This window comes from Falco punctatus (assembly GCF_963210335.1).
Source record: "Falco punctatus genome assembly, chromosome: 1".
NCBI classification, from domain to species: Eukaryota; Metazoa; Chordata; class Aves; order Falconiformes; family Falconidae; genus Falco; species Falco punctatus.
In genome coordinates, this window is record NC_137580.1 from 48176006 (window position 1) to 48199611 (window position 23606).

Genomic DNA, 23606 nt, shown 5'->3' on the forward strand with positions numbered 1-23606 from the left:
AATCACTAATAATTTTAATTTATTTTTTTTATAATGTGCATTTCTTCTGATAGTTTTGTTAGTAATAAGCCTGCTGTTGTTATCATACTATAGTGCCATTATAGTCAAATGTGGCTGTTACAGAGGAATCCATGCATAGATGAAGAGCATTTAAAAAAAAAAACCCAAACTAGGCACAGTTCTGTGCAGGGAAGTAGGCATACATACAATAGTTCTTTGGGATTTATACTATTTTTTCTTATTTCATTATCTTTTTGCTGTGATGAAATGATATAAAATTGCATAATATACTGTGAAGAGGGCTGTCTTTAAATTCCAGCTGAATTACTTTTACAGCTTTTGCATATAAGCTTCTCTTACAGCAATTTTTTGTGATATGGTGGCATCTAGCTAGAAGTTACCCTCATCTGGAATTCCATTGTCTTTGTTCCTATGCTTAAAAATAAAAATTCCTGTCCAAGCCCATCTCAAGTAATTGAATAGGACATTGTAAGTCTCTCCTGCGGATGTGGGAAGAAATACTTTTCCTGCATCCAAGGCTATAGTACAGACATGAAGTCACTTTGGAAGCACCCCTGGACCAAAATGGTCAGAGCAATCTCACTGCAAAGGTGAAAGCTCTATGGAACATATCTAATTGGTCTGAGGATCACCATGCAATTACGTTGCATGTGAAACAGTAGAAGTTATATTTGTATTAGAAGTGCTGTATATATTCAGGTTAGGATGCATTGGTGCTAGTGAAGTTTCAAGGTCACTAGCTAGTATAACTACAGTACTAGTAAACTAGTATAACTTTGCTCTAGATTCGATGTTATATATTTTGTACATTTTTTAATTGGAATATTTCATACTTAATGTTACAATTGATATATTTCAGGCTGGATCTTGTTCCAATCAATCGATCAGTTGGTTTGAAGGCTAAACCCACCAAACCAGTAACAGAGGTCTTAAGGCCTGTGGTTGCAAAATATGGTTTAAATCTTAATGAACTTGTGGCAAGACTAGTAAGTATCTTTTGATGTAATTCAAACTGCAGTATTTTTTGTCTGGAGAAGATCATGTGATAGTCCATGAAATTATTCTTATTATTATAATTAGGCATTAAAATCTGTATTTATAGACTATGTGTCGAGATTGAAATGCATAGTATTCATAACCATTACACTTAATTGTAAGTACTTGAAAGCTTTAGTTGACATCTGTTTCATATTCTCCTTCAGAATAAATCCAACATCCTAAATAATAGAGCCTGAACTTAGCTTCTTCCAGAGCTCAACTTTTCCCATTATTACCCAGGGAAAGTTGATTTGGATTAGGTAAAGCTATTATTGTTCCAGTACCCTGGGAATCATTAAAGTTACTTCAAATCCCCTTACAGAAAATTTATGTGGAAGCAGACTGATTTAACTTCTCTACTACTAAACACTTGGCTAGCATTTTCTGTGTTCTATTGCAATGGAATATCAAGGAATGGAAGGTTACTTTTGTGGTATTTCTAGAATGTATACCATCTTGGCTGAACCAGTCCATGTTTTTAGAATAACTGTTGGTATAAAGATAACTTCATTTAATGAAATTACAAAATTAACAAATTACAACCAGTTTAGGATGCGAAATAATTTCAGGTTTTGTCTGAAAAATATGATTTGCTGAACATACACTCTAATGGTCCTAGAATATTTGTGAATGCTTGCAAATTGGATTATTTTATCTCCTTATATCATCTTTCCCCCAATACTGTTCTTATCACATAAATGGGTTACACTCATTGTAATCAAGGTAGTTTTACACAAATGGAATAAACATTTTTTTTTAGAGGGAAGATATATTGAGACTACACTGAAACAAAAATGCTTTGCTCATTTTCTTTCTAAAAATGTCAGACTGCTTAAATTTGTTCTGAAAACAGCTTTTTCTCTATTATATACAAACTGTGATCCGACTTTAGAGTGGTGAGCAAGAACCACTTGATCTTGGTGTCCCCATATCTAATCTGGACGGTCAGCGGGTTGTTCTAGATGAAAAAGAGCCAACGAAGGGTAGAGGTAAGTTGGCATAAAAGCTTTTATTTATGATGTCAAGTCAGTTTCATAAACCCTGACTTCAATTGGTTTCTTCTGTTGATGAAAAGGTGAGGTAAATGTGATTAAATTTAGATACGTCATACGTAGCATAAATTCTTTTTACCTAAAAAGGCATGCCATTTCTCAAGATTGGAGATTAATTTGATCTGTTGATAGCAAGTACTTTTCTGTAGCTGTAAGAAATTTTGCACTAGTAATATCTGAATATTTTACTTGCAGTCAGCTGTAAATACACATGCACATATAGGGACATAGTGCCTAGTAACAATAATGAGAATAAAATGCCAAATAACCTCTGTGAATTTGGCAATTAATTCATAGGAGACATTCTGTATAAGTAAAGCAGATGCAGTTTGTGCAGCAGCTATATATACTGCTATGATAACCCCCTTTTAACATGAGAAATCAGCAGAGCCTACATCTCCAGTTTTAAGTGGTGATTTCTGGAAATAATACTAAAAAGGATGTAATTTGTGATTTCCCTAGACAAAATAATTTGAAAAATAGAAATTGATCAACTGAACAGCTGACAATCTTTTGGCACAATTAACATGCTAGATTAATGTGAGCAGCCTTGAGAGTACATATCTGGTATAACTAGGAGACCTTTTTATAGATACAGAACACTTTGTTTTAAAATTGAAAGTAGATGTGGTTAAATTATATATTTTTATATATATATGTGTGTGTGTGTATAAAATAAAGTAGAGCAGAGATCATCTTTGAGAAAGAACTAGGAGAATAAAGGTGGAGGGATTTATTGAGGAGAATCAGATTTGCCATTTTTTTCTAGGAAACAACCAGTAGTCATTTTGAAAAGGATATAGATCTAAATATTGTCACAGATAGTCAGATGAAAGACTACAAGTACAACTAATCCTATGTGCTGCCAGCTGCTACAAAAGCCTAAATCATAGAGGATCATTCTAGCAGTAGGCTGGTTCGGTGGCAATATTACCAGTGAAAGAGGGCCATGATTCCATGTTTGCAGCTCCGTCTTTGATTAGTCTATTTACTATAGCCAGATGTAGTTTGAATGAGCCATTTAGTTACTTCGAAGTAGACAAGGAGGGTATGGCAATATTTAGAAAACAATTGATGCATGGAACAGGTTGGAAAAGATTCAACATGACCTTTCAATGGTCTTTTCTGCTGAATTTTTTTTCTTGTTTAAATTCTAAATTTGAGAATTACAAACTGAATTATTAGCTGAGATTTTAAAAGCTATTGGATATAAATTAACTGAAAATTTAGAATTGGGTGAAACTTTAGCATCTTTAAACTTTGAAAGTATTGCCAGTATCAGGAAAACTTGGGGGTAAGAGGGGGATTCTAGTAGGTCTTGACTGAAAAGTGTCAGGGATGTCAACTGTGATCCCTTCTTATTTTCTGAGTATATCTTTGAGAAATTTTAAAGTAAAAAAAACCTGTTTGTCACTTAAGTATTACTCCTTTGGGAAATTATGCATCTGTAGTTATAGAAGGTGTATGTTTATGTTCAGTGTTTACAGATAAACAAAAAGGTGCATCAGTAAAACAGAGTGCAACTGTAACTACTTCAAGAAATCAAGTATCTACTGTAAGTCTTCTGTAATGATTTTTGTCCTTTAGATCATCTTTTGTTTCCTTCTGGAATTCTGTACTAAAAGCTGCATTCATCCATGGTTTTGAATCAGCCAAATGGTGTAACTAGAATGGGTATAGCTATAATTAATCTGATATATTTCCACTGCCAACAGCATTTTTTTGTGACAAGTTTGTCATCATGATGAATCAAATAGCTCTTTCGCTGTGTTGTATTTGTTTCATGTCTCATTGGCTTATCTGTATTTGAAAATTATTAGATTACTCAACGGCCCTTTCTGTTAAGTGAGTTCTTCAGAGTAAACAGTATTATATTTGTTTATACATTTTTGGGAACTACTATGGCAAATGTTCTTTGCCAATAATCAAGATTAAACTAAAACATTTGTTGTGGTGGTGTTAGAGAAATGTGTTTTCAAAATAACTTTTTGATTCACTTAGATGGTGTAATGTACACAATGATATAGCCTAAATGTAAGTAGTACCTTAACTTTCCTTCTAATGCAGGGAGAGGGAAGAACTCTAGGAAAGTCTAATTCTATCAAAATGAAAGGCGAAAATGGAAAAAATGCTAGGGAAGTCCGGCTGTCAAAGAGAGAAGACTCTATTGCAAAGATTGGGAAAAAAAAATGTCAGAAAATAAATTTGGATGAAGCAGAGGGTATGTGAACTTTATAGTTGACGTATTAACATAAGTAGTCTTAGAAAAATGAGAATTTTGTGTCTGTGTAGGAAAAGTTACTGTGTGTTTAATACTGTATTGTGAAAATCATAGTCATAATCCTTACATGTTTGTTTGATACTGTGTTTGAATTGTGAAGTTTTTGAAGCTGAAGGTAAAATTTTAACATTGCCTATAGATAGATGGTAGGTGCCTAGTGGGATTTTCAAAACTGAAATGTACCTAATTCTGGTAAAATAGAAAGGAATTAGTTAACTCAGTTGCAGTTGAATATCCCATTCGATACCCTTTGCAAGCCATGTGGAAGCTTGCCTTTCTATTCACCTTTATGTAAGAGTCTTCAACTCATGAAAGGCATTCTGTTCAATGATGTAGACCCTAACTTACTCAGGTAAGAACTTTTGAAAATTCTTTCCTAAAGTCTGTAACAGTCAGGGTAGTACAGTCTGATGACTCTAGAGGAGCTGCGATGGGCAAGAGTAAAAGCTTCGTTTACATTCAGTAGCTGCTCTGAAAAGGTGGATAGAAATCAAAATAAGCAAAGAAGTTATTGATCATCTTGTATATTGAGTCCTATTTTCACCTTCAGTTACATTTTAATAGTTTTGGTGATACCATTGGAAAAGAACTCTTAAGAGAATTTGCTTTCTTGCAGAAAGATGTCCATGGGAGAAAGAGGGATAAGAACAACATAGCAGTAGAAGTATTGACATACCACCCTCTGCCCTGTGGCATTAATGGCAGCAATGACCTGTCTTGTCAGCCCTACACACTCCTCCCTATTTTCCCAAGCAGAAAAAAAATCAGAGGACATATTTTACCCACAGATGAAAATTTACTGCTGATGTTACTTAATATGCATATCCAAACCTGGTTATGCGCAGTTATACAGCAAATGAATGTTTATCTGTGAATAAATGTCCACTGCCTGGAATTGAAAAAAATGCTGTGGCTAAAACTTTTATTGCAAAATATATGTTTGTTAATATAAGTGTTATTACAACATATTAGTGCATTTTAAATTATTTTCTGTTGCTTACTATTTTGTTAATTTGTTTTCCATATTTTAATATTTTCATTTTTCTTCCTAGGGCTGAGTAAAACATTAACATAATTTGAAAACTTCAGAATTCGAGGCTTTCACATTTTATATTGAATTTTGTGAAAATTGTCCAAGTTTGGAAAATACGTACCAAATGTTGTAGACTGTTTTTTAATGAAAAAACAACTGTTCTATGAAGTTTGAATTTTCAGAAAGGAACATTTTTGTATGACGTATATTAGAAATGTTGCATGTTTTAATATACATACTGCTATTTTGCAAAACTTTGGCAATAAGAAGCATTTTGAAGCTTCCATCTTGGCTACATTCAAATTTTATGGCATTTGACAAAGCATGTTAAAAAGTAATTTTTACAATTGCATTGCAAAGCCTGCCAAATATGAATAGAGGATTAGGAATAAGGTCGTACAAGTACAAGTGTATGACTTCGTTTTATGCTAAGTTAAAACTGATACTAACATTCTGTGCTTTATTTTGTAATGGCTTTTGCTTCAAACAGTATTTATAAGCTGGGTTGAAACTATTGTTTTTAACTGATCCGTTGGAGATAGCCTTTTTAAGCATCTTTAATATTCCATAGTTTCAATGCTCTCTTCTTGAAAAATTAGGACATGCAGAGATGCTATATTAAAAATTACATATTTTTATATCTATATGTTTTGTACCAAAGAGTTTGTTTATTGTTGTGATGCTTCTTTTTTGAGGAGTGGTATAATTCTTGGCTTATAATTGATCAGTTTCTTGTTGCCAAGTTTTGAGACTTTCTAGAACAGTGGTGATTTACTATGAGTATTATTTATATATAGAAAGATATTAAACTGTTCGACGTGATTAAGGATGTGATTAGAAAATCACTTCTAATTGTGTTGAAAACTATAAGAAAGCTGCCCCATCGCTTTTAGTAATGGCTCTTTTGATGGTTATTGACTACCTATATGCTAGTGATTCATTGCAGCGCAAAATAAAATGGGGTTCCTTAAATCATTATCTGATCATGCCCTGTGATGATAAACCCTGGATTAAAACTACACCATTAATTGAATTTAAACTGTTGATAAAATACTAAAGTGAGAGAAATTCAGTATAACAAGAAAGTTTGCAACATTTTGAACTTTCAAATGGCATGAGTACTTTTGAGTTAAGACGGGTAAAACCCAACCAGAATATAAAAAAGTTCACCCATTGTCAGTAAGACCAGAGCCTTGTTTTGTATAAAGAATTAAATCCTGTGTATGTGTGTACGGATTTATTAACCGCATAAAATAGAAGTTGCGTTCAAGGCTCAGTGAATTGCAGCTGTTCTAAACTGCAAAACTCTTACAATAGCAATCCTGATGGTCTTAATTATAGTGATGCTAGTGAACATTGCTGCAATTGAAAAAGTTCCTAATTAACGTGGGATCTTATTTCAAGGCAGCATTGAAAGAATTGAAGATCTTCATGGAAAATAAATGTGCTGAAAATTTACGTTTTAATGACATTACACTTTCTGACAAAAACTTGTCAATTTTGGGTTTTTTCCCAATAGAATTTTTTGAACTCATATCCAAAGCTCAAAGTAACAGAGCAGATGACCAGCGTGGACTGCTAAGGAAAGAAGACCTTATTCTTCCTGACTTCCTTCGTTTACCGCCCTCTGGACCAGAACCATCTTCATCTACTTCTGCAGGCCCTAAAGGCTTCAACAAGCAAGTTTCAAAAAATGATGGCAAGGATGGATGTACGTCCCCAAGTGGAAAACAGGAGTCCATACAAAACTTTAATGAAAATTTGGTGAAGAAAGTGGGTTACTCGGAAAGTAAACATAAATCTGCTTTGACAGCACTCCACAGTCAGAAGACTTTCAGTGTTCCTTTTAATACTGCATTGTCTCCAATTCCGCATGCACAGGACAACAATGCAACAATATGGAAAAGGCAGTCAAGAGAGTTACAAGCTGAAGGCATACAGATGGTAGACGATGAGAATGTGGGAGACTTGACTCTTGTGGCTGAAGGAGATATTAGTAGCCCTAACAGCACTTTGCTGCCGCCACCGCCGCCAACACCACCATCAGACATCAGTAAACTCACAGAAGCCAACTATCCACCCCCAACTCCTTTTGCAGGTAATCAGGAAAAATCTGGATATCAAAGATCCAATTCAGGTATTTCTAGATTTTAATAGTCTTTCCTTTTATGTAAAACTACTTTTCCTTGACACTGTTAATCAGCGTTTGGCACCCATTAAAACAAGAAAGAAAATTCGCTCTGCACCTTAATTTTTTTACCAAAAAAAAAAAAAAAAAAAAATTTTCATTGCCTTAGTCTGTGCTAACTGTAATAATTCTGGTTGCCTTTAGCAATGTACTTTTGTTTGGATTTGGCATGTGGCCAGAAATGGACACACGCAGACAAACCTTTAAAATACATCCATGTGCTGTAATTATCTCATTCTTTACCCTACAAAGTAGGGTACAAAACAGGGTATCAGCATTTTGAGCTCCATAGCACTGTTGCGTTCCAGATTTTCTGATCCATTTGTCATAATGAGATATGCGATTAGGGTTTGGAAGTTTTAAGTGCTTTAGCAGGAACCCTAATTATGTATTGAAAATGGCAGTACTATTTAGGTTTTAAATTTGAAATGGATAGACCTTAATTTAAAAAGTATTTCTCTAATAAATTAGATATTTGTGATTAAAAAATGTTACAGTGTTTTTTTAACCCATACTTTGCTACACAGAGAAATAGATTGCATCTATCACACTTTCTCCCAGAGTATTCACATGTGAAATAGCTCTTTCTATTAGATAATTTTAAAGAAAATATGTAATCTTTTTTTAGGCTGTAAGTTTCATGGTCTAGCAATATCACAGAGCAATATTAGCCCAAGGCTGAAGTATGGAATTTCTTTATAAACACGGACTCTAATAATAATTGCTATTACCAGAAACAAGAGTTTGAAGACAATGGGTGTTGCAACATTGACATTTTACAGTCATTGTACTGTACATTTTAATGTAAAATAGAAGAAGAGGTATCTATGTGCTACATTTATTTTTGATGTTTCACAAACATATGGTGCCATAATTTGTATGATCACATTTCTTTGTGATGTGGGAATATACATTTTAATTATTTATCTTTTTACACAGAGTATTTGATACTGTTCTTTATCTGTATGGTTGATGATTTGTAAATACTTCTTTGGTTGTTGGATGCTTATAAATGGCAATGCAAGTTATTTCATCCTCTTGGTATTTTAAAAACAAATTCCTTTATTCGTAGTATTTGAGAAATGTTCTATAAGCGCTACCACTTAATTTCTGAAACTGAGTATTGAACAGACTTGTAACCAGTGCCTACGAATAACACAACCACAAAATGTACTTCAGATGTGTTGATGTGTATATGCATAGATTTGTGTTGGTGTCTTTCTGATATGAGAAGTGTACAACATGGGTATCAATTTGCATATTTTTCAGTGAGAACTGTTAAAAAAAACCATTTGCACTTAAAAAAACTTCATGAATTTACAGTATTTTAATGCATGCCATACATTTCTGTGTAACCACTGAACTGTAGCTTTCCCTTTTCCCACTTTCTACTTTTTACTTTGTAGAAATCTTTGTGTAGTTTTCATGTGTATTTTGTATCTTTGTTCTCTCAGGAGTAATAAATTCTAGACCTAGTTACGCAAACTGGTTTTAAGCTTTCGTTTTCTTCATTATTTAAAAACAGTTCTTTCAGTCCTGGACTAAGAATTCTGATTGAAATTTTCTTCTGATAACAAACAGATTAATAGATACGAACTCGGAATTGTCTTGAGACAAAGGTGACAAACTTATTTGTTAATAATTAGATATCAAAGGGCAGATGCTGTCTTGAGATGCTGATGGGTCACATGTGAAATCCATAGCATTGACATGTGTACCAGAAGGCAGATAAGACAGGAGATTTCTTTTAAATTGGTCATAATGGGAACTCCTGAAAGGAGAGTCTCTTCTGTCTTTGGGTTGTTGGGCTAAACTTTATATTCATTACTTTCCTTCTTGTTTTAATCTAAAGACATTCTTCCCTGGTCTTGAAGAAATGAGCTGGCGATCTCAGTTCATTTGATGTGGAGTAACCAATATAACAAGCTCTTTTATTTGGTAGTCTTGGGTAGGAAATTAAGGGTTGGATGGGTGTTGGAGACTGCGCTATGCTTTTCATTCTTAAAGATGGGTCCTACATAACAGTACGCTGTAGCCTAATTGAAAAAAAAAAAACCAAAAACAAACTGCAGAGAGGCTTGTCGTGCTGTTACCTAGGTCTCATTGTATTCTGGGGGCTGAAAATGTAGTTTTTCCAAAAGTCACTGTGTTCCCATGTAGTCAGGAGCCTCCATGAAAGACAATGAGGCAGTTCAAAGTCCTGTAGAAGTTTGCCTTTTAAAATTATTCAGACTTTTCCACAAGAAATAATTAAGATCCTACAAAGTGGATTATTTTTTTTACAGACTTCCATTTTCATGTATTTCAACTGGTCTGTTGTACTTTCGGTGGTGATTATGTTTTATTTTTCTGTCATAATCACCTTTGAGACACCTTTAAGTAATCAAAATAGTTTTGCAAAACTGAAATTATTTGTTTCTATTAGAATTTGGTTTGTCACAAAGCTAGTTTGTTGTTGTTTGGGTTTTTTTTCTAGGAATAACAAAAATCTAAAAGAAAGATGTAAAACACCTTTTTTGCTACAACCTTATTGCATACACTAACTCTATTCTATGCATTTCTCACAGTACACTACTATTTTATGGGAACTGTATTCTACAAAAGAACGGTGATTTTATGGAAAAAAGTGTGGGCTTGAAACACAGCGTTTCTATTTTCATGATTTCATGGAGTTTGCATGGAAAGGCTATTCAGTGATGTGCAGTAATTATGATGAAGACTTCTGGAAAATATATCCAGTCAAGAATCGATATTTCAAAGGACTAATTATGGTTGCTTTTTTAAGTGCTTTAATGGTTCTCCATTCATAATCCCCTATCAATGGAAAATGTATTTCTGATTGGTTTATTGAATTAAAATGTTGGGATAAAAGGAAGAATGGTGACTGCATAATTTAAAGATCTAGAATCTTGGTTTCATAAAGGCAAATGACATGTATGCTTACACTGTGCCTTGGGCTTTTATACATTGGGTTTATGTATGTTGGGAAAAGGGCTGGACAGGGGAGAAGTAGTCACTCGTGTTCTACAGGGGGCAGTTTGCTAATGGCAGGCTGGTGTAACAAAGCCAGGCCAATATCCATCCCTGTCACGGGTAACTTTTTTTAATCTGAAGGTCTAGAAAGCAAATATGAATAGTGATAAGCAGCAAAATGAGGTCTGCATCGCTCAGAGCTTTTGAGAACAATTTTTCAAGCACTGATCTTAGCTTTCTTCAGTGAAATGTGTGTATGCTGTAGTAATATTCAGCTATGAAGTAAATATCAAATGGGTTTGCCACACAGGAATCATTACTGATTCTAGCTGTGTTACTCATGAAGAGAAAGTGTCTTTATTTTTGAATAAGCCTGCTAATTCTGGCAAATTTCCCACTTTAAAAATCGGGTGGTTCTGGAATCTGAAGTCTAATTCTGAAATGTGCTTCTTGTCTCTACCTATAACGGTGGTGGTACCCATCTGTGGAAGAAATACCTTAATTACTGTGTGGTGTAGTTGTCTGGAAGTGATGCATTAATTTTTGCGAGTGTTAAAGTACTGATTTAATCTCTTTGGGGTTGTTTTTTGGGTGTCTTTTCTCTTTTGGTTTGGTTCGGGTTTTATTGTATGGTATTGTCTCGGTACTTTGAATGTTGTCCGTTTTTTCCCCAGGGGCTTAGACATGTTGATTACCCAAGTGAGAAACAGATGCCATGGGGAGAGGCAGTCTTTCAAACCTTTAGTCCCCTCAAGAGCTGTAACTATGAAGCTGGAGACGTTGCACTAGATCATTTATTCAGTGATATTCCACTGGGGCCTGTGAGTTGTTCGCTGTGATTGCTGCTGCTGTTACAAAGTAGGTGGGGATTTAGTCTTGGCAGCAGTTGTGCTTCTTCAGGGAGTAGCATCTCATCCTCAGGGCAATTTGCAGCAATCGAGACTGGAGGTACACAGACTGGAGGTTTGATTCCAGCAAATTGTTCTTCCTTCTGTTATTAAAAAAAATTAATTTTAAAAATATTTCTTATCCTAAAAGCAAAAAAAAAAAAAATTACAATTACAGTCAATGGAATTATTGCCTACCAAGTGAGAAGGTATTTTTCCCAGTAGATGTATAGACTGGATCCAGCAATTCAGTCGAATAAAGAGTTTATTCAGAACTCCCTTTTAATAGGTGTACAGCGCAATTGGTTAACAGAGAGCGCCAGCTAGAGAAAATTAAAAGCATGGTGAACTCTCTGGAATTATACTTTGATAATATGACTATGGAAGATAAAGGGTGAATTTTGACTATGTAAAGTTGCTTAACTTTTTCTGAAGACACTGCTTTGTTTCTGAAATAGATGTGCAATCACATCCTCAAAATAAACTTGCTTCCTTTCTTATTGGAAAGAATTATTTCAGAAATTGGATAGTTGGTACCAGTGCCAGGATGGTTTTGCTTTGAAAGATAAATTGTGCAGAAATAAAATGCAGGGTGGATTCTCAGAGCCTGAGGTTGGCTATTGTTACCAAAGACAAAAAAAATGTTTCCCAATTGCTCTTTTTTATTATTCACAGAGAGGACGCAGTATGCTACAACCAAGGAATAGAGATCAGATAGTATCAGCAGAATTTCTGTGACTTTCACTTTTTGCTTTTTGGCTATTAAACTTTTCAGTTAAAAGGGTAATGAGTTCCAAGTACAATAAACTTTGTGATAGTTACAGAGTTTAGAAATGATAATGCATATATCTTCAAAAGTAAAAAAACAACCCTTTTTTGGTAATAAAATCTATAATATTTTACGTAATTAATATTTTTACATAATCCCTTAATTCATGTGACACACTTTAGAGACAATCCAGTGGTGTTTCCTTTGTAAATGAAGATAACCCCATAAATGAAAACAAATAAAAATTTAGGAAAAGGAAGGGATTATGACTTAAAAGATGTAAAAGTAATGTAAATCATTAATTTTAACAAAGGTTGTTGTCCTGCAGTTAATTATGTCCTTACTGGCTCTGTGTAATTTTATAGAAGATAATTGGATTCTGGATCAATATAAAGAAGTACTCATGGGGATTCAGTAATACTAAGACCAGAATCTGTTAATCCTCTTCTAATCAGAGCATGATTAAATGGGAGAATTACATGTAGTACATGACTTGAGATCAACAGTAAACAACTGAGAAGGAGAGTTATGGTGAGAGTAGACAACTGGGAAGCAAGGAAGGCCTTGAGGGATGGTTGAAATGTAAGCTTATTTCAGTCAAACAGCAAGATACGCGTTTTAGAAAGAATTTCAAATTTTATCACTGACTAGATAAAATGTTAGAAAAACTACAACTGCTTTTTGAACCAAACGTGCACAAGCTAAAACCAGATCTGTTCAAACGCATTACTTAGATTTGGATGATGAAATGAATTTAGTTGGATTATTAGTTGAAATATAACTGGTGGCCCTACTAAACCATGGTTTAGAATTTCTTAATAGCAGAATGACATAATGAATGGCAAATTGAGTTAAAACTGATTCAAGTAATTCAATCGACAATTTCCCAACATATTACTCTCCGCAAGAATTAAACCTGCTGTTACCGACTACTAACAGAAAAGCAAAATTAATGTTAGCAATAAATGCTGGAAGGTCAGACTGAGGGCTGAATACTGGTAGACTGTTGCAGATATGTTTTGTCATGGCTACTGCTTGCAAGTTTTAAAAAATGATTTCAGCTTTAGCAGTGGAGAAATAAAGTTTAAGCAAATTGGCTAGTGTTATGGAAGGCATGTATGTCAGTCTGGATCAAAATTCAGAAGTTTTAATTTTATTTGTTCCTGGACCGTTCCTGGCTTTAGAATGACGTTGTGTGCAGTTCCCTTCAGCAGCTGGGGTGGCCGTGTATGTAAGAAGTCACTGCCCTCAGCAAACCCAGTTTACAGTGCTTTTTTGATTATATGTGCCACAGGTGAGCACTAGGAGTCATACCAGCTCCCTCTTCTATAGAATATTCAGAATTTGTCTTTCTGTGCTTTGTTCTGCTTGCGATTGCTTTTGAGATGAGTGCAGTGAAAAAGAATTTCTAGCCACCCTGTCTTTCTAAACTTAATACTGCAGATGTATTCCGGAAATTTCCAGGATGAAAGTAAATGCACTGGTAATGCAGAATATTGCTGCTTTGTAGAATAATCAGTTTCCTAGCTTGATGCCTTCGTTGCTATTGAGTCAGATTTCAAGGCACGGAGCATATGCTGCAGTTGGTGTTTTGTCATGCAAGTGAAATACATCATATAAAATCAAATTTCCTTTGAAAGATTTGGCATAAACTGTAGGTAGGAATCTATTATTAAATCCTCTTTCTCCTCGGTGTTGTATCAGTTAAGAGATAAAACGAAGGAAACTGTTTAAAGGAAATTTAACCTGCAGAATTTGAAATCTTCTATGTAAAGCATCCTTTTCCCTCCAGAAGCATAAATCACTTCAGGAAACTTAAAAAAAAAAAAAAAAAGAAAAAAAAAAAAAGAAAAGCTTACTAACAGTAGGGCAGCCAGTGTGGAAGTAATTTATCCACAGCTTAAAAGAATCCACATCTGGGAAGGCTAAAATTTTGGAGTACCATTTCCCAACAATTTAGGACAGGAAGGGGGAAGTGTCTTTCCCAAAGGGAAACTGCTGGATTACATGTATCTTAAGGAAAATAATTACTTGTAGTGAAATTTTTCCAGGACATTGAGGTGAAGTGAACACCCACTGCAGAAGTGGCTATCACAAAGTCTCATGTAAAGTTTTTAAGTCTCATGTAAAAAAATTCTCTCTCAGGCAGCGTGTTATCACCTTAGGACAGGTTGTTTTACAGGATTAGAGATGAGAACAGTATTTGCCCAATCTCCCACATTACAGAACACACTGGAGTCTTCTTAATTTAGAGACTGAAAATGCCAGATTACATTTGGGGGTCATATATGCCAGTAAATAGCCAATCCAGGACTGTTCCTGAAAACTTTGGTGATTTCTTTTCACGAGAGCTGCGTTAAAGTATTATGAAATACTTCAAACAGAACCTTATCTGCTTGAAGTCAGCACAAAATCAATCCGGAGCTCATTCTCCCTGTGACGTTTGAAGCTGAATGCCTGGGATCGATGGTACAGAAGTCAGCAGAGTGTTCTTGTTATCTTTCAGTAGAACTGAGACCCATCTGAATAGTCAAATGGTTGTGACAAGAACAGCGGGATTTTAGCCAAGGCAGAATGCTAAGTGAAACATTAAACCAGCAGGGAGAGGTTTCAGTCTATATGGATATGGTGTTGGGAAAATTGTGAAACAGATTTTAACATTGTCATATATGAAATCTATTAAGTATGGACTTTCAAATACAGAGCTCATCTTTTATAAAAAAAAGATAATTATGGTGTGAATGGAACTATATTAAGTATTGATCACTTAAAACTATAGGTGCTGAATTTCAGATTAGATCTAAATTATGCTTTAAGAAGTAAATAAAATTTGGCACATTGAAAATAAATGGGTCAAGTAATTATGGTATAGAAACAGTATCATTGCAAAATGTTACGGGTGGACCTTTAAATCCCAAGCATCTGCATTAGATGTATGGTTATTTGATCCTATCCATCTACATTTGACAGTTAATGTTCCTGAAATTTCCAGGGGTTTTGTGACCTTGTCTTTGGAATTTGGCCCAATGTTCCCATGGTCCTAAACTATTTGGAAGACAATGTCTTCTCATATCTTGCTTAGATCTTAATGGCTGCTTGAGGAATATTTTATCCAGAAGAAGAAAAATCCTCTTTTTCTTCTTCTGTGAAGACGCTTTTCTGTAATCATACTGTCAAATTCAGAGAGCTTGAGAATACACAAAATCAAAATATCAGAAAAAGAGAAATATTGGTAAAGGGAGTCAGAAGATCAGCCAAAACAGTGCCTGATTGTCAGCTCCATGAAAAATGCAGGCTGGTGCACTTAGTCTTCTAAGCAGTCATTTAGCTGTGAGTCTGTAAAAAAGCAGATGTCCAGTTTAAAGCCAGAAGATGACATGCATCATCCCATCTTTAAACCAGCTGGAACATATTAATGGCATCAGATGCACAAGAAAATTCCCTTAGAGCCGCGTGGAATGCCTAGCAGGGGAGGTGAAGATTACCAATAGGCCTGATCGTGCTATTCCAGTCTGGAAATTAATCTGTGCAGCTACCGCTGTAAGCGCTGGCTTCCTTTCCCTTCTGAAGTTAGGTAGGACATTTGACAGATTAGATTTGGGAAGATGTAGTATCATTCCTGACATGCTTTATGCAAGGCGAAGTGATCCGCAGAGATAGCCATGGAGGTTTTCATCGCTTCAGCGCAAGAATATGTGAAGAGAAATGTTATCTGTGAGCTCTCTGCACCTTAGCTGGTACCCTGCATGGCTCGGGTATTTGTTACTCAGAAAGGGAATATGAGAAGGAGACCAGTGCAGAAGTGGTGTAGGTGTCATTTAAACCTCATTATAAAGTTCCAGTGAGTACGTGCAGATTTTGAAGTCTATTTTAAAACATGTGGAATGCGTTTATACTCAAGCTGGTTTTGGGAATCTCTCCTATTATTTGTGCTAAATAGCCTTGCTACATAAATGCTTTGTTTTTAAAAATGAGGGGGGAAAAACCATATTAAGATATCTTTTCAGTGCAGTGCTACTCCTGAAATCATCATCTTGCTTGGTGTAGATGAGCCAAGATCTTTTCTGCCCTGCCAGGAAAAGAGAAATCATCTTCACAGTATCATCCCTTAGTAATTCCATATTCTTTTGAACCAGTATTTTAGATAAGACCTTCTCTGTTACTGTCCTGCCTCTAGTAGTAGTAATTTATTAGATGCTTCAGAGGGATTGCTTCTGAAAATAGAAGTATAATAGAAAAAAATGTCCATAATACAAATTTATTCCTCCTCAGATGGGCTTATGTCTTGTGAAGCCCAAAAGCTAACATTGACCTTATTTTTGCTTTGTTCCTATTACACAGCTTGCAAGCCCAGTTGCTTTGTGTAGTGACTCAGTAACACTATAATTCCAAAACTTAATGGCATTTCTTATATTTAGCTGTTGAAGGACTTAGCAACCAAATAAATCCAGCAATACTTACACCTTCCGTAGTGTCCCTCAGTAGGAGTTGCCAGCTCTTTCATCTGTTGTATCCTGTTAGTGCAGGCTGCGTCTTTTAAACGTGGAAAGTGTTTGGGCACAGTTCAAGTCAGCAGAGCTACGAGACCTTACACCATGATCAAAGTTATTTCTTTACGTTGCATCTAGTAGAAGGATGTATTCTCAATATTAGGACAACTGGATGACTCATGTTCTGTCAATGCAAACGACTTGTTGTAATTTGTCATTAGTATGATAATTAGTACGATATATTTAGAAATTAGTATCTCTTAAACCAGCTTGAAAGGAGAATCGGAGATCTTCCTCAAAGGGCATAGAATAATAGATTAAAGAGATCAAGAGTACAATTAAGTCAATTAATGTTAAAATAAACATTTTGGAGAAGAAGAATAGCATTTTACACCACAGCCATGCAAACAGCAGTTAAAATTAAGCCAATGTTCGGCTGCAGTAGGAAGATGTAAACATGAAGCATAATATAATCCCATTAAATGTTAGCTGTAATTTAGTAGGCTGGAGTCGTGCTGGGCTAGCAGGGCTGAGGAAGCTTTCTGCCCTTTCTCAGCTATTGCTCAGCTGATTTGTTTGGAGTTTGATCTAATTCCTCTGGATGTGGAAAAAAAAAAAGGCAAGTATTACTGATGTGGAATATCTGCATTATTAATGTGAGGCTGCACTGTAGCTAAAGCACTAAAATAACATTGCATTACTTAGAATGTTAAAGCTTTCTATTTAATGAAAAGACGTTAACCCTTGAGAAGACCCTGGAGCAATTTGATGGAAACAGTATGAAATCGGGGTTTTTTTTGTCCTTTTGTTTGCGTTTGCCCCCTTTTCCATATCAAAAAGTTCCTGATTGCGATGATTATACGTTGATACTTAATTTTCTTGCACAGAACTGTACATACCACTTTGTGGAACAAACACAAATAAAAGGTTTCAAAGACAGCTGTGGGATTTAACCACTAAGTCTCCTGGGATTGTGTGGCTAAATGTGCTCGTCAGGCACTTGTGTGTACAGTGGCAAAAAATTCAGAAATGTTTTAGGTAAGGCATGTTGGATAAGACTGTTTCTTTCAAAAAGCCAGCTGGTATACATGGAAAAAAGGAAATAAATAAGAAGTGGAAGCCTTTACTCAGGTCTGCCTTTGTACCTTTAAACATTGGGGGGGGTGGGGGGTGGGGGGTTGGGCAGCAGCACACCTCAGCTGCAGAAATCATGTTGGTAACTGGTGGTGCAAATCATGACATCAGCCCATTCTTCATCCTTCCTTTCTTGTTGCTTGTTGAAAGGCGCAGACCAGCTTCATCTGCCTTTGCTGTAACAAGTGCCTAGCAGCTTGCCGTGTCACACCTAATGCAAAATGAGCTTTTTGGGGCCTGAATTTTAATCCAGGGTTAGCCTGGGATTGTAGTGACTTTGTATGAGCAGTTCTAGAGAACAGGCCTAGAACCTAACCGTTGTGATTTTAGAAGCGCTGTACCAGAAGGAAACTTTGAGGTTAAAAAAATCAGACATAACTCGGGTGTTTTTTGAATTTTTAAAGCCCTTCAGTGGATTCAGTTATTTCTTTTCTTCTTGTCCTGTAAACCGTGGGCTGTGATTGCTCATTGCAGTTCCGGACAGTGAACTGCAACTTCAAGTCATCCTTTCTTAGTTTGCTAGAGAGTTAATCTCTAGTCAAGTGAAAATAATATCTCAGCAGGGATCTGGTATTGGAGGCCAGTTCAAGTCAAGGAGCATCTGTTCTGCCCCAGTGGAAGCTCCGTGTTACTCCTCCTTCACCTTCGAGTTGGCTGGCATGAGAGTTTTTGTTCTAGAGGTGTACAAATTCATACTAGGTAGTGATTTTTAATGCAGTCTTTCTAAAAATTCTAAAAAATGCTAAATTAATAACATTTTATATTCATCTTTGAGATCTACTGTGTAGTTGCCTCCTTGGTAGATTGATAAGTCTCCCTGATGGAGGCGGAGGAATATCCCAGCTGAGTATCTACGGTTAGGACCTCAGAGAAGGTTGCAACGTTGCAAACTGCTGAAGCCAGAAGATATGTAACTCTGCTTATGGTTTTTTTTGTTTTTAATTGTTCTGTTAGGTGCAAACCACAGAAAGAAAAGAGATTCACAAGGGACTTCAGGCAACTCTTGTGAGCAGAGCTCTCACAAAATGAAGACCAGCAGAAGCTTTAATCTTCCTGGTGTGAGAGAGAACCCTGGAACGGAGCTCCCTGTGAACAGGATAATCGACGTGGATGGAGTCAAACTGGAAGACACAGGCACACGCTCCTGTGATGATTCTGAAGGGAACCTCAGCTTTGAAGGTTACATCTCTGAACTGAGATCTTGCCAAGGGAGGATGAGAACTGGGGTTTATGGGACGTCAGACCTTCCATTTCTGATTACTGTCAAGAGTGAGAAGAATAAGGGCACTGAGAATCAGTATAAAGCTACTTTTGTTTAAATCTCTGTTTGTAATTAAGAGTTCTGGTATTTTTGCTTGGCATCAGCAGCAATGGAGATATGCCTTAGAGACATGTTTCTGCAAGTTATAAGTTGTTTTCAGTACTCAGTTGCCTTCAACGAGCCTGCCAGACTGTCTTTTCTGATATGAGTTAGAACTTGTAGAATGAAAAAAAAAAAATTGAAATTCAATGGAAGTATCGAGCTATTTGGTTTTGTTCTCTTACCATTTCTGTATCATTTTCCCTGGGATGATTCCATTGCACAGTGCAATTAAAATTATTATTTCCACCCCTACCTTTCTTGTCTTTATTGAAGACAAATTCACTTTAAATACCCTATCCAAACTTTTTATTTCAGATAATATCCCTTTAATCTTACAATGTTTCTTCCTGGTCTGCACGATTCCTTGAGTTTGGTAGACTTTTGAAGTGGAAGTAGAATCAGTTACTGGTGTAAAAAGATGAGGATTATTTTCTTAATATCTTTCTATCTGACTCGTAATGTTTGGGAAGAAATCCAGGTGGAACTCAGTCTTGTTCAATGTGTTGTCTGGATGGATATAGGCAATAGGACCATTGTTACACAAGCAGTAAGAAGCAAAAAAACAAGCTGTGAATTTCCCATGCTGGGAATAATAGCTGCTCTCATAGGCAAAACTGGTGACGTTTTCATACCAGAAATGTATGTACTAATCACATAGTGGCAGGAGGGTCATTTGGGTCCCTCCTCATCACCACTCCTTCAGCTTCAGGGGAAGGTGGATTTTGTTATTGCTCTTTCAAGAAGTGGTTAAGTGCCCCCTGTTCTTCTTGTTGTTAATTCTAGTTTCAGTTAATCTTCTGGCTTTCCTGGAGTTTTGAGAAAGACTACTGAACATGTTGCTTTTGCCACCCACTCCTTTTCCTCCTTTCCCGTTTCTACAGAAGAGGTTGTGAGTCTGGACATGCAGAAGGAAATGCAAAGAAGTGAAAGCGCTGCATCTCTGTTCATCAGTGTGAGACAATGATGAGTGTGTGTATTGAGACCTGCTGGTGGTTCACTGCTTTGAAGTTATTGTGAGACTTAAGTCCTGTTGCACAGCTCCAAGAATGCAGATCCACACAGGCAGTAAGTCTAAAGCATCGCAGTAAATATTTCGTTAACTTCTCTTTCTTTGCTCCTAAAGCATACCAAGACTCGTGAATTTTCTGAATAGCCAGCAATACTGGAGGCAGTCACTTATTTTCTTAAACTCAAATCTGTTAGATGAGGAAGAGATACGTGGGATTTTATAACAGTAAAGTAAGATTCCTAAAGCTTAAGCATTATACATCAAATACTACAGTGATATAAGTGGACACAACAGCCATTAGCTTTAATTCTTTTCTACTGATTAATGATTTTGCTCTTAATGTTGAGGAAAACCCTTGCTAACATTAGGCTCAGCTCTGCGTGTGACTGAATGAGGATATATACTATGAAAATAGCCGTTCTTTTAAAATTTTTCAAGATTAAAACTAATTCAAGAGTCATGCTAAAATCTTAATGGTTTACTGATACCAGATACTTGGGGAAACATGGTGGGCAGAGCTGGGAGTGAGTGGACAGGCCTGGAGGCCAATGGAACTGGGTACCACACTGGAATGGGCTGTGCTGTTACAATACGACCATAGCATACTGAATGTAGTCTGACCTTGCAAGCAGTCTGACTTTACCTATGCAGAGGATAAAGGGGACAATTTCTATACTGATCCATAAGATATGTTGTTTTGTATCATACTATATAGCATCTGTGTGGGACACAACATAACAAAACAGTCATAGCCCAACAATGTGAAAATATTCAAGTATCTATTTTAAAGTATTTTTCCTGTTTCTATTTTTTTCTTTTTTTTTCTTTTTTTTTTCTTTTTTGTAGTATTTTGCTAATAATTGCCCATGAGAGGATATTTCTTTGCACAGATAAATGGCCACAATTTTTTCCTATCTTCCAGAAAATTAATAGCCTTGTTCTAATTGAGACCAACATGACATCAGTCAAACTCAGGAGAGGGCTTTTTGATGTGTGATACGCTTGGCACTTTTCATGTGTCTTGGAAAATAAAATCCTAACATCATAAATGTAAAAGATTAAAATTCAAATACAATCTTTATTAATCTACAGTCTTTATTAATCTCGGATCAGTATTTGAGATGGAGCAAGGTTGCTTATCTTACATTGTGTGAGTGACTTATAATGAGTGACTTATAGTGAGCAATACAGAATTCTTCAGCTGGAAAAAGACAGCTGGGAGGAGATATAATAAAGTCTGAAAACCCTTGAATGCCATAGAAAGGGTTGATGGGGATGGACTATCAACAAGAATTAGGGGCCATCAGATGAAGCTATATGTAGAAGGTTCAAATCGAGGAGCTGGTTCTTCATCTTCTGTTTTCTTTCCACAATCTGCTGCGCTCAGGCAGAAGGAAAAGGGAAAAGGAAAAGCCAACACGCTGTTTTTAAATTCTGAGTGCAGCAACCTGGATTTGAGTGTATCAGCAATTTAAAGGGAATTTGAAAGCATGGGAGAGTCAAGCTGTGTGCTGGAAAATGAAGGATGTGAAAAAATAGAGTTTTCTTTAGCATAGGGAAAAATCTTGGCACAATGCCTGGAAATCCTGTCAACAAAGGGGCATGGAAAAACCATTCCTCCCCACGCTGCACTGTCATGCCAGTTATTGGCACATTGTTCTTAACTAGGACTCAGGGAAATTAATTCCTTAGACTTAGAAATAATTCACAATACTAGCTCTTCTATTCAATATCTGGCAGAATATAAAAATTAAACCTGCTGGAATCAGTTGCCACAGATCATGGAGTTAATAAAAATGAATGTGGACAGCCTGTGTCTGGCTGATATTTTCCAAGATTATACTAAGGATGTTCAGTTTTAATTACTGTGTGACTTCAGCATTATAATATAAGTTGCCTCATTATACTGTGATTTCCACTACTAATGAAATCTACTTGGAATTAAAAAAGCAGCCAAATTGAAGCACTGCTTGATAGCTTAATCCTTTGTTTTGCCAGCTAGTTCCTAAAGATAATCAGTTTTTTTGTAGCTTTATTTCTCTTTTACTTTTCCCAGTTTTCCCCTGTTGAAACTTTGCTTGTACAGAGTTACTCTTATGACTCGTTATTCTCATGATGATAAATAAAAGGGGGATTTGATCCCCCCACCCTCTCAAGTGGAAGAGGGAGATCCACTGACATTTATCAGTACTCAAACGTGAGACTGTACCAACCAGTGATATAAAAAACCCAATCCCAATGCTTAGGAGATCCTGCAGCATTCTGAATCTTATTTAATATAACAGTTGTCTTGTATTTCACTTGTTGTCATGGTACCTGATTTTCAGATGGTAGTGGTTTCGGCCTCATAGGCTCCACAACAGCCACAGTTTTGTTGTTTTTTTGTTCTAAAGGCTCTGTGAAGAAGCAAAAATATATGTATAGGCAAACTTGCAAAGGGACTTGCCCCTTTAGGTTTACTATAGCAGTATGCCTTGCCAACAAATTTGTGATGTAACACACATGCAAAATAAACCGCTGTGCAGTTTAGGTCTGGGGGACTGCACGACCAATAACTGGTGTTTTTTAAAGGTACATGAATAGGCTTTGCAAAGAGACTTTGAAGAGATTCACTGCTCAGTGAGAAGGAGCCAATACCTGTCTGTGCCATGTCCTTTCTTGTGCCCCTGAAGGTCTTCTGGGGGCTATATAACGTCATTCAAGGATTCCAGGCCCTGTGTGCCCTACTTTGCCTGAAAGTTTGGGCCTCTTTTCTTAGCTTCGCTGTAGAATGCATTGCTTTATTCCTCCTTCTTCTCTGGTGCTGGAAAACTGCTAAAAGACATAGCTCAGCTGGTAGCCTCCTTACCCCATAACAGAGATAATCAGGACTTAAGAGCTTATTTTGATTTTTTGGAAGTAGCCTGATTTTTGCCACATAACTGAAATCCTTGCCAGTAGTTGTTTCTCAGTAGTGGTGCTACTGCTCATGCCAGACCTCTCCAACACAGTGTAGGCAGTGAATGTTGTCATTTAAAATGGTCTCTCCTAAGGTACTCGGTAACGGGGAGACCCAGTGGGTGTGTGGTACTGCACCATGGCATCTGTGATGCAGATGCCTGGAGGCATCTTTTCACAATTTCTCAAAGATTTTGAGAAGTTTTCAAGGGCTCAAAGGCCCAGCAGCAGGTCCTTACCAAAAGGTGTGAGAAGCCAAAACCACTGCAGCTCCGAGGCACTCCTCCTAACTCTCTATCGCAGCTCATTGTGTTGCATTTAGAAATGACCGTATTTTCTGCATCAACAGGCAGATTTCCAAGTATGGTGGGATTGTAGCAAACCCGTGTGACAACAGTGTTGCTCTGTGGGTAGTGTGGGTGTTTGCCCTG

General features: G+C 36.4%; 1 protein-coding gene across 3 annotated transcripts in view; it reads left to right on the forward strand.

Moving 5' to 3' along the window:
- RGS12 (regulator of G protein signaling 12) overlaps positions 1-21873 on the forward strand; it is a 91249-nt gene extending 69376 nt beyond the window's left edge. The window contains exons 13-18 of one of the 3 annotated variants that reach the window (XM_080411135.1): positions 881-1007; positions 1952-2048; positions 3590-3666; positions 4179-4332; positions 6945-7523; positions 18821-21873. In XM_080411135.1, the coding sequence (XP_080267261.1) occupies positions 881-1007; positions 1952-2048; positions 3590-3666; positions 4179-4332; positions 6945-7523; positions 18821-19185 (1399 nt within the window). In that variant the 3' untranslated portion in view covers positions 19186-21873. Of the gene's footprint in view, positions 1-880; positions 1008-1951; positions 2049-3589; positions 3667-4178; positions 4333-5444; positions 6861-6944; positions 7524-18820 lie in introns of those variants that run through there. The other 2 variants (XM_080411136.1, XM_080411137.1) reach the window with 2 other exon arrangements.
- Positions 21874-23606: the final 1733 nt, after the last annotated feature.